A 24,031-nucleotide genomic window follows, 5' to 3' on the forward strand; every position below is an offset into this window, starting at 1 on the left:
TCTGGTAAAACAGGGGTCTGAAAATCAATCTCTAGAGTGCCTGGCATCTTCTGATGTCTATAGCTCTCAGTTACATAGTTGGTCTAAGAATTTAATTAACTACTTATTAATTGTGAATACAGTATTTCTAACCAGGATTCAACATTTTGAAAAGGTAACTATAGTTGCTCTGAAGTCAATTGTCTGAGAAATCATTTAAAGACCCTTGCAGTGCTGGGACCCTGGGTTTCTGTCACGGACGTCCAAAGGGACAAACCGTGGGGAGCAGGAGAGCAGAAAAAGACCCATATGCGTAGCGGCGAGATGGGAAAAAGGCCCAGGCTCATTAGTGCAAAGAGTTCAGGAATGCCGTATAGAAACCTATGCCCTCAGGGAGCGGACGTGGGGCGCCCTGGTGCAAGGCAGGTCTCAGGACATCCGAACCTCAATGCTGAGCCAGGACAGAGTGCAAGACCCGGAAATATATAGCCCAAGGGAAAGAGAGGGACAGGAAGGACAGCAGACCGGAAACTAGGGACAGGTCAGAGAAGGAGCGCCCTCTGGCTGCAGAGGGCGTGACAGTTTCATTCCAGACACTGGTACTGCCTGCACAGGGTTTGTATGTTCTCCACTTATTGGATTGTTATTCCTCCAAATGCTCCCACAGTCCAAACACATACTGGTAGTATGTTCATATGGAAGTTCTAACATACGTTACGGCTTCTGGGAAAATTGGTCCTGGTGTGAGTTGGTGCATGTCTGTGATGAACTGGCATCCCATCCAAGGTGTACTCCACCTTGTGCCAGTTGCTAGCCAAGATAGGCTCTGGTTTCCCTGTGACCCTGAAGTAAATGAGTTAGAAAATGGATTGATGGGTCAGTACAAGAAAATCCTCATTTTTCAGTTAATTTCTAAAAAAGAAATTAACTGAAACATGCATTTTTAATTAACTACTCAGGTTGGAGCAAATCCTGGAAGTACTTATCAGGAAGTACTTTGTGACCCTTGGAGTAACATTTACTGTACATTCATTGCTGTTAGTTTTCAATAATGCACCTTTCTGGATATCAACATGATAAGGACCCCCTTTCTTGGAAATGTAGGCAGAATACAACTGAAGAAAGGTTCTAGGGCTTTGTAGAAAATGGCTCAGGTTATTAATAAGCAGAATATTGTGCACACAATGCTAAGGCAATTTGTAGTTGTGGAATAAGACAGAGGAAAGGCAAGGTTTAAGTCACAAAGAGGAAACATGTCAGGAAATTAGAGTCTAATAATTAAATTAATTAATTTTATTTCCCTATAGTTGGGCAAAGCCAGTTTTTACTATCTTCTAAAGTTAATCCTTATCCTTGAGCCTGTATTATTGGGGCTGTAGACTTCTGATCACACACGGTCCTTAAGAGTCACAAGAGCACCTGGTTTTCATTCCTGCTGAACTAATTGTCTTTCATTACAACTTAAACAATTGAGTGGTTGGTGTTCCATATTGCACCTGCAGGCTTGTGGCTTTTTCAGGACAAAGAGTAGGGAGTTTTGATTTAGACAAAGCTGTAAGTAAAGCATTACAATGCCTTTGTCTGCAGAATGAATAAGAACTCTGTAGCACTTGCAACATGACAAACTGAAATGGTGTGTTGGAGGGTATATGAAGTGTGGGTGCTAAATCAAGAGAAGAACACAAAGTCAGAAAGCAAGAGGAGACCATTCAGCCTGTAAAAGCTAAATATGTGCTAAATGTGCTTAATAGACATAATTAAACAGAGCTTGATAGAACCTTATTAAAGAGACTCAACTTTCTTTAAATCTCTCTATCTGCTTTTGATAAAATGGCTCCCTGTGTATATACCCTTAGTGCACCCAAAGAACATGCAAGAGAGATTTCAATACAATTTTATTAACAAATTGCACATAGTATTAAACTTCAAATTAAAATAGATGAGAGCAGACTGCTTGTGGGGAAGCATGGCATTTTGCTACAGTTTTTTTCTGAACGTCTAAATAAATATTTTACATGTTATTTTACCTACATATTGTACCTCTTTATTACAAATTGAGGCTCCTCTGTTACTAGTTTCGTCACTAGATGGCACTGTACTAGAAGAGAGAAAACTATTCTTATCTTTTATATGATATTCTGAATGTAATCTTTTTTCTTGAATGCTTATGTCAACACATTTTCACATTTCAAGAGAATTAACACTAAGGGATCCTTTTAACAGTTTGCAGGTTTTAGACAAAACAGTATTTGCATAAAACAAGGTACAGTAATTCAAATATTTCTTGTCACTTTTCAGTGTGGTCTCCCTTGTCTCCAATACACTTCTGAGAAAATAAAGTATGTCTTCTAGTCAGGCTCCATTGGACAATTTCAGGTTTCTGTTACTATAGAACCTACTGAAACTCGCTATATTTAATGAAACTTTGCAGGGGAAAAGTCTCCAAATGAACAAAGTTGTTGTGATGAACAGGAAACTGTTCAGCTATGGATTAGGCCCAGTTTGTGTTAATAGTGTATGCTGGTCATTGTTCTGGAAAACGATTAGCAAAGCAAATGTAACTACAGAAAGAATGGCTAATATTCATGCCAAAGATTGAGGATGCTCAGGAGTGTTGACGTATTTTTGGAAAATCAGAAATAATTTTCAGTTGCCTATTATTAGGTACCAAACAAGATCACTAAATGAAACAGTTATATGACGTGATCAGCTCTCACAAGGATGATTGAGACATGTGTTTGCAGTGTCCCATGTGTGTTTGTAGGATATAACTAAGACTATGCAAATGCTTTGGTGTCATTCTGCACAGTGCACAAAGAAGTTAAAATTAACCCTGACATCCTTAAACAGTAAATGTGATTTTCTACACATTTTTCTTGGCAAAGTCTGGAAATCATTATCATGAAATGAGGACAAATTTGGGCTTCAGTGTTCAACTGGGGCAAATTAAGAATGTCATCACTGATAGGTGGGAAAGTCTGATGCTCTGATGTTATTACAGCATCAAATTATGTTTCTATCACTGGAAGCAAATTTACAAATAAATGGCAAAATGCCTTTCCTGTTCCACAATTCTGAAATATTGATATTTTCATAGACAGTGTATTATGTATTGTACTATAGTTGGCCTGAGCCTACTGTAAAGATAATAGCAATGTGATAGTGTTGTTTTTTTTTTTGCAATGAACTTCACCCTGCAAAGGGAATAGTTGTGCTTTATCGGTTTACTCCCTCTTCTGGCCATTGTGCTGAATTACATTTCGTTGTCCTCGGCCAATTTCATATCAAAGACCAAAAGTTAAAAAACAAATCTGGGTTACCACCAGATGGCATTTATTTCGTAATTCTAAATATAATTTCTTAATAAAAGAAGATTAAGAGGCAGTAGCGGGCAGTACGCTGGAGTCACTGCCCTGGGTTCGAATCTACCTGTTTGTAAGGACTTGTTTTACATTGTAGCCTTTCTCCCACAGTCGAAATAAACTTTGCCCAGGTTAATCAGCAATATGGAGCCGGCTACACAAGCACCCCGTCCAGGTACCCTCGCAGTCTTGTAGTTCGATATTAACTTCTCAAAGTATTCTTTAAATTGGATCTGCTGGTCAGATTTAATTCTCAATCAAGGTCTTCAAAAAGCGACGCTTTAAATGGGCATAATTTAATTAAGAAAAAAAAAACATAGAGACCGAAGAGTTTTCCAGATGATACAATGATGAGCAGTAACACCGGTGGATCACGTGGAGAAGCTAGGGCGACTGGTAAGATAAGTTTAGTTCGGTTGCTAACAGTTACCCTTCTCTTCAGGGGATTGAGCTCGTTATCATTTTCCACCAGCACCCAAAACATCAGCGTGATTCTTCCTTGGATTCAAAATGTAAACGACAACGCCTTTTCGAGCATTATCGTTATTACTGTTTGACACTGTGCGTGCTAGGTAAACGTCCATTAACTAACTCGATTGTCAGATACAGCGATCGAAATCTATATATTGAATAAACCAGCACAATTGGAGGGAGGAGAGAAAAGCATTAGCCTTATTTACTGTTAGTGAATAGCACAGTAGTAATAATCATTAGGACATGCAAAAGTGTAACTTTACTGAGAGGTCTGGAAACCTGATCTCTTCGATACAGGAAGGGTCCCAGTGAGACCTGCAGCCAGTAACACATAATTGCTCTTCCAGTACTTCGGTGAAAAACGGAGGCGTCACTGCGGGATTTACTGTAAATGACAGCCCTGCAGCACAGCCTGCTCAGCCTGCTCCTGCACAGCTGTCATTAGTACAGTAAGATGACGTCTCGCTCTTTCGGTCACATGACCAGCTCCTTACAGTAAGAACCCAATATGGCAGCAGCAGCAGCCCCAGCACTGTAACTACAGCAACATTTCCACAAATACAGCAACACAGGCACTAGATTGGCCCGTAATTACACCCTGACCGCAGGCATGAGGGAGAAACAGAAGAAGAAGAAAGGGAGGACCTGGGCAGAGGCTGCCAAAACGGTAAAATTACAGGTTTATTCAACGTTTGTTTTGCTGTTTTCACTGGCCAAGCGGCTCTGTGCTGTCTGCACTAGTGCAACTAGGTGTTTATGAGTTCATGACCCGCTGGTGCAAATGGTTTATTGCGTATAGCCAGCGCAAGGCCTTGTTGTTGCCGTTCAGGCCACGGAAGTGCATTTTCTTATCGGCTTGTTTATTCGTGCACAGTTAAGAAGCAGCGGTGGTGCTCGACAAGGTTTGCTCTGGGTCAGGAACTTTGGAGGTCCGGGGCAGGGGCTGGTTTTCTCGAGCTGTCCGTGTTTATGCGCATGACATTGACTCGATCACGTAGACAGGTTACAGGCTGGACTCGAGTGCCTGACGCCTGTCGGCTGTCGGGACCCAGAGTGTGCAAGGAGCACAGTTTTAGACTCGGTGCGTTACCGTAAACAGAGAACTTTCTTTTTCAGCGCAGCCGTCAACCTGCAAACGTCGTGCAGTTTTTTTTTTTACGAATAATGCAACAGTGCAAACAGCAGCCAAGAAGTGGTTTTTAGTCGCTGGAGCGCGAGTCCTCAATGAAATGGCAAGCAAATCTCTAAGAAATACGACTTGACGAAAATAACAAGAGCGCTCTTTTAAAACTCGTACAGTAACAGCCAATAGAAAAGTAACACATAGATTACCTGTATCTGTAGAAATATAGGTTTTGTAAAGAATCGGGACATTTAAATAGAAACCTGCAGATTATTTTTCTTAAGCAGTGGTATACAAATTACTGTCTTTACAGTAGTAGTAATTCATACCTGTTTACCGTATGAATAAAAGTAACAATGTTTAGGTAACTTTTTTAGATTGTATATTATAAACAACGTGATTATTTAATCAGGCAATCCCAGTTGTTCTTTTTTGGTAATTGAAGTGAGTGAAGTGTTTTCTCAGTTTTAATGCAGCATAATGCTTGAATATAACATGGTACTTTATCAAATTTTAAAACTTGGATCTAATATACGTAAATGCAGTTAATTAAATTTTGTTATTTTAAGTCATCAGGGCGTGCCCCTTTTTCCCTCGGCCACAGCCTTGACGCTGTGGGTATTCCACAGGTGACTTGCAAAGGCTCTTGGGAGACGGTAAGCCACAGGATCATTAGGGCACACAGCTGATGCTTAGAGATTTTGCTAGGAGACGGTTCTGATATTTAAGTGTATTCCACCCTTGCTCACCCTGGAGATTGGCATTGCTTAAAGATTAAATTCTGAAAACAGACTTTGAGTAGTAACTGCGCTCTTCTTCTATCCTTGACACACTCTCAGCTTCTTAGCTCTGGAGGTTTTTCAAGTCTTAGCTGAACAGTAATGTTGATGACAATTGATCACAGAAGCAGAAAAGTCCGATCCAAAGCAGTAGACAGTCCTAGTCAGGCGGATGACCATTATGTAGTGAGAATATTAAGGCTGTGACATATACAGTAAGTCAATAAGGTTTGAAGTTACAGTTTGTCACTTACATTTGTGTTAATTTAAGAGGAGTTTTGATTGTCATTGCAAATAATCCCATAGCTCAATTGCTTTGTCACTGTTTCCCTAAGATATTTTTCTCTGTTATGTAGCTTAAAGCTTTTTGTTTTTTTTATGGTATCTGGGTATTTAGTTCCTGTACCATCTTAAGCAATGGACTGTTATTTTTTTTTAAATATTCCTTAGATAAGTAACATAGCCTTTAAACTGCTTTTTAAAAACCTGAAGCTTCCTACAAGTTTCCTCACCTACACTGTAATAGCCTAATTACAACTGAATTTGAAAACACAATTTCACATTTACAGTCAATTTCAATTACAGTCCTTTCTATTGTACAGCATATGGGATATGCACTAAATCATATGGCAGTTCCAACTTTTTAACAAATAATTTCTTTCATACGGTTAACAGTAACAGTAGTAGGCAGGAAGCTTTGGGCATAGCTGACAATTTAACTCAAAGTTAATGAAAATCTGATTCTTGTTCCCAAAATCTATTTATGAAATTGCCTTAGCATTGAACAGTTGTAATACCATCTCTGTTAATTTAATTTGACCATGATCCTGATTCCCCTTGTCATGGCTGGCATTGGGGACTGCTTTGGAGTGGAAAACAAACTGTAAAATGGATAAGGTCTAGTAATGCCATATATTTATATTTTCCAGTTTCATTGGAAGTATTTTAAAATTTGGACTTTACTGCTCATATTATAAGCTGATCCTCTGAAACCTTTGTAACTGAAACCAGAGTTCTTCTAGTGTGCTGTGTCCCCTCTAGCCCATCCATCCATTTTCTAACCACTTTTATCCTCCTGATGGTTGCAGAGGAGCCAAAGCCTATCTAGTCAAGCCAAAGGCAAGATACACTCTGGATGGGACACCAGTTCATCGCAGGGCAATCACAAACACACACACACACACCCGGACAGATGTTAGTCCTGACCCCCCCTCTAGTCCCTTTAGTTTAATTACATATACTGTATATGTCTTGATCATGAACATCCTAACTTGGACTGGAGCTGTTGTGCATTTAAAAGGAAGTTTATTTTTCTTTTCTGTGAAGAAGTATTTCAGTCTTTCTGCTTTGTAAATTCAGTCTACTTTTTTCATTTCGGTGTATTTTTAGTTCTCGTGAAACATATTTCACAAGGTACTTTCAATTCAACCCTGTCTCTGTAGAAAGCAAGGTAGAGAGCAGGTGGCAGTGCTATTTTGGGTTAATCTAATGCAACAGAAACTCGTTTTACTAATGGTCTATTCTGAATTTGTATGCATGTCACTGGGGATTAAAAACATTGAGAAATGTATACTTTAATTTGTCACCTAAAGAACCTTTGCAAAACATAGGAGTGGGCCTCTAAGTCATAGGCCTGCTGTTTACTAAAACGTTTTCCATGATCATGAATCAACATGTCTGGGAACAATAGAAAAAAATGTGATTTAAGTGTTTCTAACTAGAATTATTTGTCAATACGTACTCGGGTATGGTTTGATTAGCTTTTTAGAGGACCACAGAAGTTGGTTTGCTGTTATATATGATAAATGAAATTTCTCTTTGAAGGTAAGGGAGAGTTAAAGGTAAAGCCCAACATAGCAATAAACATTCTTCTGCAAAAACTGTTAGGAAAATTATCATTAGAGATATGGAATGTTATTTGGGAACTAATTTCTGCTGCATTGCACAGAGAAGAGAGGCACTACACTGCAGTAACTGTCAAATAAGGAGAAAGCACTGAATTGAATGGACAAGGGAGCGTATTTGTTAGAGGTGCTTAAGAAGCTATAGAAGTCCCCAGTGTCACATGACCAATGATTCACACTCGTCCCTTTTGATTGGCCAAAAGTAAATTGCTCCATGAAAATTCTTTTTAAAGTTGATGCCAGGTCTATTCCAGGAAATGTATTTCCTTCTTTCAGGGAATACAGATGCAGTACACATACAGGAAATATTGTATCTGGAAGCAGCATGCTAGGCTTAATCTAAAACTGGCTATGCTATGGAAAGAACTATTTCCATATCATATAGATCAAATGCAAAACCTCTGCTTATTACTCTCAAAGAGCTACCTTGCTTATTCTGTGAAGTGTTAATAACCTCGACCCTTCCAGCAATTACTGTGACAAGCAAGGCCTGTGCTATGGGCTTCTGAAAACTCAATTTGTCTGACAACAAGGGTTGAAAAAATGCTAATAATTTTCAGTATAATGAAATAGTAACATCAGCTGCATTCTTTTACTTCTCTTGATATAGCTTCCCTTACTGTCCTTTACATTTCAGCCCCAGGTGGTTACTCTTGACCTCGGAGAGCCCCAGTCCAGCAAGATTTACGGTTAAGCAAGTCATTTATCAATCTAGAAAATATCACTGAGCAGTTAAGCAGGTGAATGGTTCAATTAAGTGATTTGGAGATCACTTAGTACAAGAATTCTAATGACCATCATTCCTTAATTACCAAAGTTATCTTGAATCTAGAGGTAGATTTTACAATAATTAAATTCATACTAATTAATTTAAATAAAATAATTAATTACTTTTCATTCTTTTTATTGTTACAGCTTTAGGTGACTTAGAAGTGTCTCTTAGATTTTAGATAAAGTTTGTGACACTGGGAAGAGAAAATATTTCAAACCAAAGGAGAGAGGATGTTTGCTGAGGTCTGGGGGGGGCTATAGCAGAAATGATAGTAAAGTTTATCTTACTATGCCTAGGCAAGATGTGGATTAATGATTGAAAAGGAAGGCAGGAGAGAGAGAAAAGAGGGGAGGAAGAAGGAAGAAGGAAGAAACAAGGAGAGCAGGGAGAAGGGAGAGGAGTCCGCAGGAGTTGGGACTCGAAGTGTGCGCCAGGTGAGAGCTCCTACTTCATGATCTTCCAAATCAAACCTGACTGGAGCTGAGTATTTGACCCTTGTTAGAGAGAGCATGCTATTCTGTGTTTTAGGGAACTTGAGTTTCCTGGGTAAAAGATACCCCAGTTAGAAACATTTTTTCTGATTAGGATGTATTTTATGGATAGGGATATAGCCTCTTGTTTATTTTGTGGTATCAGAGAGAGAGATTTAACTGCTGGTTGCTTTGTATTTAGTTAGAAGGCAGCTCCTCTGTTGTGTGGCCTCTGTAGGCATACTGTATTAAGAGTTTAGTGCTTAATAGCAGTATGGGGTTTTCTGGGTGACCAAAATGTTAGGCCGCTGAAATGCCTTGTTTGTTAATACTGTATATAATGTAACTTTGTGTGTTGTATGTTTTGTGTCTTGTGTAGTTTATTGTAATAAATATTTGTTTTAACCAAATGTGCCTGGGTTATTAATCCTCTCAACAAATCTGTGCCAGAGAATAAAGAATTCACGTACCTCTAGTTATACCAGCCGCTCGGGTATATGGTTAGAAATCACGTACAAGTTGGGGGTTATGAATAATTATTTCACTTACTGACTAAGCCGCTTGGTCAATTCCTGATTTTTACCAGTTTTGTAAAATATCTGTCCAGCCCCATTTGTAACAATATAGATTTATCAACAGCCCAACTACACAGCAGGAGGAGAAGAAAGAGTTTGCTTCACTAACTAAATTAAGAAATAACTTTGAAAAAGCCAGATTGTGTAAATCTACAGTGGAATTAAGTCAAAGTAGAATTTACTCAGGACACAGGGATAAACAACCCTCTTTTTGCGATCAGTGCCATGTGATCTGTAATTATCAAGTAATCAGGACCTCTAATTTACATCTAATCAACATCTGCATTCCTCCTTCAGTGCTGTGTACCCGGATACGTATTGGAGCATTGCTTTGGAAAAACTGGTAATAAAATTAAAGAAACTGACAATTTCAAATAATTTATTTTTTAAGAAACTTCATTACATTTTTAAATTCTCTCCTTTGTCAATTTAATGAAGTGGGTCCCCGAGTAGAAAATGTTTTAGGATCCTTTGGGATCAAAGTTTTACATACAGTTTTGTCTGTCTGCTAATGTTTGAACTTTGGAGCTGGCTTTTGTCTTTAAAAAGTTGAATTCATGGGAGGAGTGCTACTCTTTTTGCTTTGGAAAGTGAGCCCAGTCATGACAATGGAATACAAGAAGGGTGTGGCTTCTAGCACTGTATATTTCAACGTACAGCCAAGTGTTGTTACTGTTAATATGGTGTAATAACCTTACATATTCTGCCAATCCTCCATTACTGAGTAATTTCATTAAACTAAATCCAAGCAATTCATTTAGTCTAAAATGTAAAAGAAAAAATTGACAGCAGCTTTGTTTACCACATTGTAGTCTGATCCTGTCAGGTCTAAGATGCTAAGTAAGGCCGGACATTGCCAGTATTGAGATGGGAGATCTTCAAGGAAAACCAGGTCCAATGTCCCAGTATGGTGACCAGGGATACTGGGTATAGGAGGTTCCATCCTTCAGCTGCATCATTAAACTGAGGTCCTGAATGTTTGGTTATGAAAGGATCCTATTGCCCTTTTCAGAAGAATGGGGGTTTTACCCCCAGTATACTGGCTAAATTCAACTCTGGGTAGGTATAGTCTGAGCTCCCTAAAGTTTTTCCTTATTTCATATGATGAAATTTCTCACTGCATTACTACATTATGGAAGAGCCTAGGTAAGGAAATTCTCAGTTACCTGCTTTCATGTCTGAATTATCAGGATCATCATGATAATCAGCAGAATAAGTAAAATATGTCAGAGGAATTGTACCACATTTCAAGCTATTTAGCTGTACTTTGGCAGTGTGACATTGCTGCTACGTATCATGAAGTATAGAAAAAAAAAGTGTATTTTCTATGGCTATAGCGTGTTGTTTCACCTTGGCCTTACTGACTGTGGTGGCTGGGACATGTTCCAGTGATACAGGTAATGTTTAGTGATTTACCCCAATGCCTACAGTTAATCACAAGGACCATTTAGTGATTGCAATAATGATTTCAATTTATCTGTTTTGCAAAACACATGACAATTAGCCACAATACAAAACTATACTGACTGAAACTAAATACTAATATTGTCTATTTACACCATGTGCATTATACTGTATAATGCTGATATCCTGCAGCCAAAAATGCACATTAAACATATTTAATACATTGTACCCAAACTATATGTGGTAAGGGCACCTAGTATGACAATACCGTTTAAAGATTTAAAGAATAAAAACAGTCCAAGTCAATGTTTACTGCACACTAACAGCAGGTTTGGATATTTTCCATGAGTGAGCAGGCACTTCTTGTCACATCTAATTATTAGATGTCCATCCTTAATAAACTTTGATTGTAAAAAAAAACAGTGCATTCACTCCAAATCAGAGTATCTTGTTTGATGCAAAGCATTTTTATTAAGAATGAATCATAAGAAGGACTTTTTGTTTAAAAGATCAGGTGGTGATGTGGTAACTTTGATAAAGGCTTAATATAAACACTCCCACTTCACAGTTAATGTATAAAGATGCATCCCTGACACATTGGAATAACTGTGAAATTTCAATTACAGAACGTGCCACAGCCAATTTTCCGTGAAGGGAGCATGAAGTTCATTATGAGGGCAGTATTCATAGTTGGAAGGATGAAATTCATTTAATGGAATGAAAGAAGCTATTGAAATGTTCATGTGTCATGTTGTTTCTTTGGGAGAAAGTCTAATAGAGAATCATGTGTTCTGATTCATTGAAGACATGACTGTTTTTCCTGAAGTATAAACAAATTGGAGCTTATATTACAGCACATTGTCTTCCATTCAGTATGTGCAAATCATAAAAATGTAACATGATGACTGCATTAATTGAAAGCCTTAGTTAATTTTAAATTTGTTTACTTTATTAGCCATGATTACATGCTCTTATTGCTTAGTGTGTTGGAAGAAAAAAAAGTAGTGAAAATTGCTTTAAAAATTATTTTCTGTTACCGAAAAGTGCTTTTTGGCAATTCAACTTTTGTGATTCTTTTGTTCTGTGGCACAGTGGAGCAGTGATTAACATTGCTGCCTCTCAGTACTGGGGGCCCTTGGTTGCTTTTTGCGTAGTTTGTAAGTTCTCCTTGTGTTCATGTATGTTTTCTCCAGGTGCTCTGGTTTCCTCTCACAGTTAGAGAGGTTAAGTTGGCTTCTGGAAAGTTGACCCTGGTGTGTGTATGTTTATATTTGTGTTTGTTTCCCTTTGGTGGACTGGCACTCCATTCTGGGCGATTCCTGCCTTGTGCCCATTGCTTACTGGGATAGATTCTGCGAATCTGTATTGGATAAAACACCTAGAAAATTGATGGATGCATGATTCTTTCCTTGAAGTGCAGTACATAACATATAGTATTTACCTTGCAGACAGTGTATAAGCTTGGTTTGTCTTGCTGACCTGGACGTGCAAATGGCTTTAATGACTTTGAAAGCATGCATTTCACCTGACTCCTGTGACACGATACAACGTAAACACCAGTAAATCAGTAAAGGACAGCCCATTCAGGCTAATGTAATAATTAGAGTTGCCATATTTTCTTAGCAGATCCTTTCTATTGAAATGTCAGTTTCCCTGCAGACGTACAGCATGTCAACAAAAGAATGCTGGAGTAAGTAAATCTGATGTTACAAAGGAACACCTACAATTACTTTCAATAAAACCAACAATTTCAGCTAATTTTATGAGCAGGAAGATAGTATAATGAGCACACCATTAAATAACCACAAGTTTGTTTGTTTTTTTCAGAACATTCTAAAGGCAGTCATGTTAAGGGTTGATGGAAACCCACAGTCAGAACACATACAGTACACCTCCACTCAATCCCAGAATGCCTCAGCTGTGTCCTCAAAGGACTCTTGTCACAATCTCCACAATCTCCCAGCATCGTCTTGTGACCCTATGGGGAGAATCTGCCAATTAGTGCTAATTGCAATGGTGGCTCTGTGGCATACAGTGATCAAGAGCACTTCTTAAAGAAGGAGCTATGAAAGTCCTAAGCCCTTTTATGCTTATACATGATGACAACAATGCCTTTTTCTTTGCTGTAATTACATTATCCTCCATAATTTGGATCTTGACTTTCTGTTTTGAGAACACATTTGTATTATTCTTTTAAAAAAGAACAAAACGGCCATAAAACTAAAGTATTAAACTCATACAGTGTGACAGTAATTTACTGGATTTGTCAAGAAGCAGTGTTCCATATCACTGATACAATTCATTATTTTAAAAGGAAAGAGTATCAACACAAGTATTTAAAATGTGTATTTCTGCTAGACATTTTAATGCTAGTTACTTTGTGCAGATTGGGATTTTTCTTTCCTTAAAATCAAGAGTATAACAGAGTATAACCTTATGCATTACCTTCATGTGTCAAGCATTACCTTATCTTATGTATATTTAAAATACAGTATTCAATATAAAATGTTTCTTAGTTTCTAACAGAAAGATATAAAAGAGTTGGTAAAAACAAACAGAAACAAACAAAAAATATTTACCTCCCTATTTTTAGTTCACAAAAGCACACATACAGTTTTAGTTTTTATGTTTTAAATCATTCCAGGAATGTCTGATAATTTCTAATAATAACTCATAAATAACAATGATATTTTTTTGAATTAACAGTGGTGTGGTCTCATGTAGCTTTACTAGTAGGCAACATGCAAAATGCATATACAGTATCATCACAACAACTCCAGTAAAGCAGAAAAAGAAGTACTAGAAGACTTCAGGAAAAAGAATCTATCATGCTGATATTCAAAGGGGTTAGACTTACACATTTAGTAGTAGACCTGTACGAAATGTGGCTGTTTCCATACAGTTTCCTTCAATCTGTTTTCTTAAATAAAGCATTTTATTTCATTACTCTTATAAACTGCATTGTTAGGAGCCGTTTATCTATTATCGCCCGACTGCTTATAACTTACATGGATGCATGGAAGTTGAAGTCATCTTGTATCACTTTTATGGAGGAGCTAGAGTCTATCCTGGCAACCAACAGGCACAAGGCAGGCTCCACCACAGACAGGACACCAGTCCCCATCACAGGGCACACACAGAGGAAAAACCCACACACATTTACACTAGGGGCAATTTTCCCTGAAGCCAATTAACTTACCAATATATCTTTGGACTGCGGAAGGAAATTGGAGCACCTGGAGAAACCCCACGAAAAACATGGGAAAACATGCAACCCTCCACACAGATAACATCCCAGGAATTGAACCCAGGGTCCTAGCGCTGTGAAGCAGCAATGCTAACCATTGCACCACCATGCCATACTCTTTTAACATCTCCTAATGCTGTGGTTGCAAATGCTTTTCAATGCTTATTTGTGTTGGGGTATACCTGTTTTGTTTCTATAGAAATTAATGAATTACTGTTGGGACTTTCTAGCTGTTCATCATATTCTACAACAGTTTATTCCGGCAGTGGGTAACTGATAACCTTTTAAAAACTTCAGTATTATGAGTAATGCGGGCGTTGGTTTCCTTCACTCGTCAGTGGAAAATCCTTGGAACAGATATTGTTTTGTTTTGATTTTCCAAATTTAAGTTGGAAAAAAAGACTATTCACCGCTTCCTGTGCTAATTTAATGAAGTAAGTTGCGGAACACACACATAATATCATGAATGATTACCTCTATTCTGGCTCCACTCGATGAATAAAAGTAGATGCAATCATTGCTGATGTGTTTTTAATGTAATTGTCATGCAGGGAGTCTGAATATTCTTCATGCAAGTCATATCCAATGTAAATGAGGGTCTCCTAGCAAGATAATACAATGTTACCTGCATTATTTAAGCAATGTGATACATCTTATTAAGTTATGTGATACATCTTTAATCATTTGACTGAGATTCTTCCCTGTCTATGTGACTTCATGCAACAAAAATGAAATAATTTCAAAATTATGCAGGTGTCAAAAAATACTTGTTCAGCCTTTTGTCAGAATGTAAGGTGTGTTGATATTGGTGTTCAAGTAAAGACTTTTACTGACATAAAGTCAATAGGAATGACTTGGATTAATGTAATTAATGTCATTGAAACACTGACATAATGGGACATTAATACTGTAAGTATGGTTTCAAAAGTTCTTTTGTAGTGCCACGGATATCTTATACTTTTCTTGCATAAAAAGGTGCTTTTTTCTAGAATCACCTACTGACTTACTGTACATCTTCAGATTAATTCAGATTAGTTTATTTGCTTGAGACTTAGTCATCTGTTGCACATAAATGCATGAGAGAAGGTCTGCATTTAGTTTTAATGATAAAATACAATGAGCTAAAGACTGAGAAAGGGAAAAAGTAGCAAGTTCTACAAACTTAGTTCAACAAATGGTGAACCAATTTCCTCTGTCACCTTGAGGTAGGAGAAAGACACACAGCATATGAAAGTTAACTAGTTTTTTTCAGACTCTCCAACTTAATATGCACAAAACATAGGAATGTGACATTTAGATATAGCCATATTGCATGGAAAACTGCAGTTTGCAGACAATACAGTTATTCAAAGGAACACTCAGAAACAAAGTACAGGTAAGGTTGTAGGATGAGTTGTTTTTTTTTAAGTTGTATGTTATTTAACTTGTTGTTGCTGCTGCTGTTCTGTGTCTATGTTGTTGGTGATTCCTTTAATGCCTTTGTATTGGAGCACACATGCAAATAAGCATTTCATTGCACTTGTGTATATGACAATAAACTGAACTGAACTGAGATGGACTGAAACTCTCAATACTGCAAACCATTTTTTAAATGAACTTGACTTTTGTATTTAAACCTTTCTTATACAATAAGTCAAGGTCACCAAAATTCTTTTTTTGAAGTAGAGAGAGTTTAAATCCAGCTCATCCTGTTATGTTTTTTCCTTGACAGCACCTCAAGGTATTTGCCCTTCCTTTTGATTTTTCAACAGTAATCAGGTGTTGCATTGAATTATTGGGGATTATGTGGTAACTGTTTTTATGAGAGTCTACACAATAACTGAATACTTTGCGTAGTTTAGCACAGGATGATTAGGCCTTTTGACATTGAAGTATAACTGATAGACAGTACTGAGTGTGTGACTTCTCAAAACAGCTGGACATCAGAATATGCAGTCTGTGCTGGTGTTTGAAGTATTCCTGTACCATGCACAGTATGTCCTTTTACATTCTGTGCTTAAATATGTGATAGCCAGCCAGCAGCCAGCAGCCATATTCCCCTGCAACTCACAACTGGCAGCCCACTGAAGCTAAGCAGGTGTGAGCCTGGTCAGTACCTGGATGGGAGACCTCCTGGGAAAAACCAAGGTTGCTGCTGGAAGTGATGTTAATTGGGCCAGGTGGTCTTACCCTGCTGTCTGTGTGGGTCCTAATGCCCCAGTATAGTGACAGGGACACTGCACTGTTAAAAGGCCCTGTCCTTTGGATGTGATGTAAAATCAAGGTCCTGACTCTCTGTGGTCATTAAAAATCCCAGGGCATTTATTGAAAGGAGGTGTCCTGGTTAAATTTCACATTGGCCTTTACCAATCATGGCCTTTTGATAATCTCCATCTATGCATTGGCTTCATCACTCTGTTCTCCTCCTCACTGATAGCAGATGTGTGGTGAGCATTATGGCTGCCGTCGCATCATCCAGATGGGGGCTACACATTGGTGGTGGTGGAGGGGAGTCCTCATTACCTGTAAAGCGCTGCGAGTAGAGTGTGTATAAGTGCTGTATAAGTGTAAGCAATTATTATTAAATATGTTGTGGCATTTATGATAATTTCCGGCTGTACAGCAGCTGCTTGCCTGTGTCTCTGCCTGCCTGCCCTGTTTACTTACTAGGCCCTACACGATTGCTGCCAGTCATCGACTCTCCTTAGTCCTGCACCTGTCTTCTGCTGCTTAAGGATCTGGGATGCTTGCCCCCTTCAGGTCTGGGTAGCAGTCCATTACATGCGCACGTTAAACCGGGATTAAAAACACTGCCAGGAAATATGCCTGCTTTCAGGAGAGGATGTCATCCAATCAGTATATCCAGAGGCTGGAATAAGTCAGCGCACTTTTACTCAACATCTGGAAATTTGTTAAAATTCTACTGGAGACTTGTGGAAAATTGTTGATGCTCATAATCTGCATGTTTTCTAACTCTCAGCCTTAAGCAGTGTGTGTTTAAATAAATTCGAAACCCTTCCATATTTTCAGCATTGCTTGTGCTAATTTGAGATATTGCTTCCTCTTCATTTGTGTTTGCCTGAAAAAGTTAAGAATAGTTTAAAATACTTTCTATTTTTTGTCTGTGTTTTACAATTTACTACTTGCTTTCTCAGAGCAATTTTTCTTTATTTCTCTCCTAGATACCCTTCTCCACACTTTTGCAGCGCTTCTGTTTTTTTTCTGTTTTATATTTTAATTTTTACCACAGAACAAATGCAGTTAAGCAATATATTCTGAAAGGCATTAAAACACTACAAAAATATAACACTAGAACCTGTAACACTTGCTGAATTTTTCAATGCCTCACATTATCTTACACCGATCCACAATCAGAACAGACCAAAACATTTCTAATTTATAAGAAATTATAAATATATACAAATTTCTGACACTCGAAGAAGGCTTCACAGCTGAAATGTTGTGTTTCCTTTTTTTCTCTTTTCAGCATGGAATAAACCTTTACTTGTTCCTTTGCAGCCTACGCATTCTAACACAGCTACCCACCTAAACTACTTCAGCGTACTTCTGCTGCAGTCCACTATGCCTTCCTCCAGATCTTTTTCTAGATCTCTTCGTTGTTCCTTCTCTTCCTCTCTGGGCCTCTTGCCCCCCTCTCGTACTAAACCGGCATTCCATCTCTTCACAATGATCCATACAAATTTGAGTATTTTTTTATTTACTAATACATTTCTTAGTTTTTCTGTGCTCTTCTTCTTGTCCTGTGACACTATACCCTTCCACCTTTCTCCAGAGGACCATCATCATGGAATTACAGAGAGTTTCCCTTAATCTTACCACACACCATGACAGTCATATAAAGTAATATTTTCATTTTTTTGCACATGAAAAGTATTTAATGCATTTTAATTCCGGGCTATAAGATAATAAAGGGTTTATATTTTGAAAGGAGGTGTTGACTTTCAGGCATTATACTGTAGATAACAGGGATTCTGTTTTTCAGTAGTTTGTTTTTAAAATGTACTGTTTGTAGATATTTTAAAATTGGTATTTTTATGCTGATTTTGTGCCTTGGGATGGTTTTGCATCCACTCTCATTACAATTATGTTTATGTTGTATTAAAATACAACATACATACTGTAAGTCTGGGTATGCATGTATTTCACATTGAAGGCCAGCATTCTTAATCCACATCAAAAAGGTTTTGCTACAGCTGAATCATTAGAAAACAAGCAGTAAGTCATAGTCACCCATAATAATAGTGAAATCATGCTGTATAGACTGAGGGAAGCCACTTCCTTTGACACCTATTGGTGAGCTTTTCAATTTCATTTGTCGCTTGACTTTTCACTTGCAGAAAAAATAAAATCTTTCACATTCTATCAATCCTCTCAACTGAGTTATTTCTGAGACCTTTCAATAATGGCCAGAATATCGAGGAAAATATTAATAATTCCTGTGTATCGAATGACTGTACGTGGGTAGAATGAGTGTTGTGTATGATCTGTGAATGCATTATGAAGCAATTGAGAACCATGAGTCACAGCACCTGTTTGATACCATGTCATACATCACTCAGTGAACTGCAGTACTGGTCCCAAGACCTTGTAGGATTAAGACTGTAAAGCTTTGAGATATCTGCAGAAAAGACAAGAAATGTTTGTCACATCTTGCTCTCTAATGCATCTAACCTTGATACAAATGGGTTAATAAACAACTGTAGACAGAGTCAGGGAACATATGTGTTTGTTTGTGAATGAAGCATGATTGAAATCTTGTTAGAGATTGTTAGTTCTCTTCAAAGGCAACCCCAGACCCCAGTAGCACTTCTGCAGCAGCTCACTGGGGCCTGGAAGGGCATTTCCCAACGTCCAATTCGATTTCCAATTCAGTCAATGCTACTCTATCACTACAGCAGGAATTGGACATAACTGGCAATGAAAGTGTAACATTATCACACTAATCTAGGAAAGATTTGCTCAAACGGGTCACATTTCATGTGTAATGAAATTGGAATGAAATTAAATGTACTTGACAGTGTTGTAGAATACACGTCATGGGCTTTTGAGAACAAAATGGCTTTCTGTTGTACATTAAAACATTGGACAACGTTATAGCATTTGAGGTGTTTTGTATGTTTCATAGCAGAAGACTGAGAGACCTTCTCTTTCAATATCCATTGCCAAAACCACAATCAAATAAACAATAATGTAAATAATAATAATGTCGTGCTGTGTTCGAGAACTTGTGTTGACAGAATGCAACAATGAGCAGCTCACAGTTTTTGTTTGGTTTTATGAAGTTAGGCCTGACTTTCACAACCACAGCACTGCCAACTGTAAAGATGTGAAAAAGAACATTAGAGACCACCTAACAATCATTTTCACCCTCTCACTTACAAATGGTACTCCACCCCCAGAGAAATGTTACAGAGAACAGAATCATGGAGTTCCTAAATAAGTTGTCAAAGCCTCATTAACAGTACTCAAACCTGTGTATGACATGCTTACAGGATAGGGTAAACTAAACACATTCAATCACATCCTAAGCTACACAAAAAACTTTATTTGAAATGTAACTGCTATTTCTTCTCACAGCAAGCAGTTCTGTGAAGAAGACATGTGGAGTTTTTCTGGACAGGATTTCAAGAACTACTCATTCTGTAAGCCATGTGTCTTTGGGGTGCTTGAAGTGAAATGAAAAAGAACAAAGCTGAACACTTCTGTGATATAATTTGATTCAGTGTGTAGGACTACAGTCCAAAAAGCCTTTCATTTCACTGCTAAAATGAAAGGTAGTCCACAAGAAGTGTGCATGTGTTAATCATCTACAGTATGCAAACAGAAGGCAGGTGACCATTTCAGGCTGCATTAATTTCACCACTCACTTCAATTTTCATTGCAACACACACTAACATCTGATCATAAAAACATACTAAACAATGAATACCTTGTGACATGCATGAAAATATTAAGAACATGAGGAAGGTTATAATTGAGAGACAGCCATTCATCTAGCCCATTTGGTAGGTACAGTACGTTACTAGTAGGTTAGCTATCAGGATCAGCTACAATGTCATGGCTGGCTTGTTTGTTCCAACCTTCTCCCATCCTTTGTGTAAAGAAACACTTCCCAGTTTCCAATTGTTTTTTTTTCCTGTGGCTCGTTTTCACTGGTAATTCTGAAGAAGGCCACTGGCTTCAGTTTGTCAATGGTCAATTCAAAATGAAGATTCTGAATACTTGGATTAGGAGCCTTATTATTCTTCTCTGTTCAGGACTGGAAGTATATCAGTGCTTTATTATTATTTTTTTTGCATTGTGGTGAGCAAAACTGTACACAGTATTCTAAATAAAGTCTTATTAGTGCATTGTACAATTTTAGCATCCATTCATTTTCTAATCCACTTATTCAAAACAGGATCGCAGGAGAGCTGGAGCCTTACCCACAATGGACACAGTGGGGTAGAATGTAGAGTTTTATCTAAGTATTTTTAGCTATCTATTTTATCTAAGTATTTTTACATTTATTTTGCAGCTTCTAAAGTGTGTGATAATCCTTCTGTTTTGGTCTTATCTATGAACTTGAGTAGTTTACTGACTTTACTGGAATCTGCTATCTTCTTTCACTCGAACAACTGGTAAAAGACCAATGTGACACTTTGTGGCTGTCAACCTCCGCTACCGAGGAGGAGAGCAGAGCCTCTGTTATGCGCTGGACCAGAGGAAAAAATGAATAAGGAGCCGACAACTGACCTGACAGATGGACTTGCGGTCTGGTTTTTGTGATTCTTGGAAAGTGTAACGTTTGAGAAAGACTTTGATTTTGATGCAGGTAATTAGCACAGCTGCCTGGTTGTTTATAGAGAGGATTTCAGTTTTGAGAGAGGATATAAGTTTAGTTAGAGCTCAGACAGACCAGCGGTTTATATACTGTATATTGTTATACTATTTTAGATTGTAATAAAACATTTAAAACAAAGCCTGGAAAATCTGTGCACATTAATAGCAAAGGTGTTTATAGGGTTTAAGTGTCCAGATTCTCCGAGCTATAAGAAGCTGGGGTCTTTAACATTCACTGTATTGTATAATCTGTTTTCTTTATTACTGTTGTTGCCTGTTCAAATCATTCTAGCAAGTTACTTAAGCAAGACCCACCTTTTCTTACATTCATATGGGTGACATTGTAGTGTAGTTTCTATTAATTTCCATATTTTCCTCCATCCATCCATTTTCTAACTGCTTTATCCAGTTAAGTGAACATACAAACTCCACATAGATAGTACCTCATTTAACCCAGGGTCCCAGGGCTTAAAGCCAGCAATTATAACCACTGCACTATCGTGCCACCCTCCATAACCTTATATGTGACATTTTGGTCTATAATTATTTGGTATGAGTTTGTCCCCTTTTAGTTGTGCACAGCATCACTTGAGTAACATGTTTCATTGAATATAATTGGTGGGATACCATTGGGCCCTGGAGGTTGACCTTGAGTGCTTCTAGTATGCAAAACAATGGCTTTTCCATGTTAATACTATTTAATACAGAACTTTGTCCTCTTGCTGCCTGAGGCATGTTGTTGACTTATAGAACACCTTTAATTCCATCCTTCACTGTCCATTTGCTGTTGTAGCACTGAAAGAAAGTGTTATTCTTTATTTTAGCCTCAATAACAATATTCCTTTCAATCTCCATTTGTTTTTATAGTATCCTTTTTTGTATTGACAGCTTTTCCATTCAGAAGTATATAATAATCACACATCAGTCATACAGGCAGCATTCTTATGATGAGTAACCTAACAGCTCATATAGAATTTTCTGTTATAGCAGCCAACCCGTTAATGTGTTATTATTTCTACTGTATAATTATTATTACACCGTATATTGTTTGTGGTATATTACTCCATGATGAGTCAAAACAAATACTTGTAAAAGTGCAGAAATACAATATTTGGAATTTAGTTATCTTCCTTTGCAATATTTATTATCCTGCTTCTTGTTTGCCTTCTAAATAATGGCCATGTCTGCAAAATATCCATTCAATATTGTGAATCACATTCAGTCATGTGAAAAGTTTTGTCTGTGTCAGATGTCTGGTAGCTCACATTCAGACATTTCCCATCTCGGGAGCTTTTGTTTTTCTTCCCGGACTGAGCTCTTTATCTTGAAATTGCATTCACTGCTTTAGAAGATAACCCTGGTGGTATAAAGCCGAAAAACAAGACTTTTTAATAAATACAAGATAAATGTGACAGATACTGAAAGGAAATTCAAAAAACAAAGATTATTATTGGCTTTAGGCCATTTTGCTTTTTCTGTTTGGTCCACTTTTGTTTCCAGTAGGGGGCAGAAAGAGAAAAAAAGAACAGTAAGAGATTCAGAATGGTAAAGCTGGATTAAACATAGCACCACAGAGCCAATTCAAGTCACTTTCTGCAACTTGGAAATAACATTTTGCAATTGTGGTATGAGTAGAAGAAAGAGTTTACCTGAGGTTGTTACATATATTAGAAGATTTGACTTGTTAGGAAACTTATATGTCCATACAATGGACTTACGTGGTACCAAACACCGACAACAACAAATATTACTTTCATTTAGGTTTTTTTTGCCATTTTGCAAGGCTCAGTCCTGGTCTCTAAACTCTAGTTTTTTAGCAGGCAGCTATAGGTGACACTGCATGTGCTGGCATTTGAGCAACCAGAGTGTAGCAAGACAAACCAGCTTGTCATTTTTTAAAAAAAAGCAGAGTAAACAATCGTGTGGGTGTATCATCCAGTAACTAATTGAAATTACGCAGACGGTGTCTGTTTCTTTCTTCTTCTTGCCAGGTGTGCTCTTTCTGCCCCCTGTCCTTATTCCAGGCACAGCGCTCTGCTCCATTCTCTTTCCGCTGGTGGGCTGTATAGGAAATGCCCACTGCTGGCGGAGGCTGCTCTCCTCTGCTGGCCTGAATGTGACTGGAAGCTCTCTTTACCTTCTCCATATCTGTGAAGAAGGGAGCTGTCACTTGTGAGAATATATAAATGCTAAGATTTTCATAGCTTTCGGCAAATGGAGGGGATTTGGTGCTTTCTTGTGAATCCCCCAGACAGCAGTGGTCTAAAGAGTATGAAATGGGATTAAGAGATTAGTTGTGGAAATTACACCGTTTGCCACCCAGATTCTGTGTGCCTTTTTCTGCTGTTTCTATGACTGATTCCATGACTGGTGTCCCTGTTGCAATAATTTTTATGGACTCATGGTACTGTATGTGTGTTAGAATATCTTATACACAGACATATAATATATTTTTATCATCTTACTAAAGCATAAGTCCTCTTCCTGTGGTGATTACAGCTGAAACACACTACCGCATTGTTTTTACAGTCCATGGAGATAAGGAACAACATCTCTGCATAGGATGTGTATGGTTAAGTAGGTCCTTGTGACTTGATTTGTGTTGCCTGCTGGTGTTCTGGTTCTGTTTTCAGTCAGTGTGACTGTTTGAATTGACACATTAGCCATGTCTGTTATTTCTTTCCCATTGTCCCTTTTCCGAGGTTGCAGAGCTTTTATTCTCATTGCACAGATACAGTACCTGGTCTGCTACTATTTTACAGTCCCCGTGAATCATGGAGCAACAATGTGCTGGATCAATTCTGATACTTTAGATAATGTATTCAGATTAGCATTAAAATATACATACTGTAAACTTTAAAAAATAGGATTTGCTTTATAGTTTAATATGAATGATTAGTAAGATTTATTTTATTTTGTGTAGTTCAATGCTGTTTGATCATATAACAACAAAAACTTTGTATTGAACAATACTTTGTATTGAACTCAGTAACATTAATTGACAGTATGTATTGGGAAACATTCTTTTTAAATTTCAGAGTGTAAAAGACAGTATTTGGTTGCATAACTCTCTGAGGCAATAACTGCATGAAGTCTGTGACCCATTGAATTCGCTGGGTT

The 24,031-nt window shown here is 37.8% G+C and overlaps 1 protein-coding gene across 6 annotated transcripts in view; it reads left to right on the forward strand.

The window, feature by feature from the left end:
• Positions 1-3,834: 3,834 nt before the first annotated feature.
• The window catches only part of asxl2 (ASXL transcriptional regulator 2), a 133,023-nt gene continuing 112,826 nt past the window's right edge, over positions 3,835-24,031 (forward strand). The window contains exons 1-2 of one of the 6 annotated variants that reach the window (XM_069178687.1): positions 3,835-4,482; positions 8,690-8,827. In XM_069178687.1, the coding sequence (XP_069034788.1) occupies positions 4,426-4,482; positions 8,690-8,827 (195 nt within the window). In that variant the 5' untranslated portion in view covers positions 3,835-4,425. Of the gene's footprint in view, positions 4,483-4,527; positions 8,362-8,689; positions 8,828-24,031 lie in introns of those variants that run through there. The other 5 variants (XM_069178686.1, XM_069178689.1, XM_069178688.1 and 2 more) reach the window with 5 other exon arrangements.

This window comes from Lepisosteus oculatus, chromosome 2 (genome assembly GCF_040954835.1).
Source record: "Lepisosteus oculatus isolate fLepOcu1 chromosome 2, fLepOcu1.hap2, whole genome shotgun sequence".
Classification (NCBI taxonomy): Eukaryota; Metazoa; Chordata; class Actinopteri; order Semionotiformes; family Lepisosteidae; genus Lepisosteus; species Lepisosteus oculatus.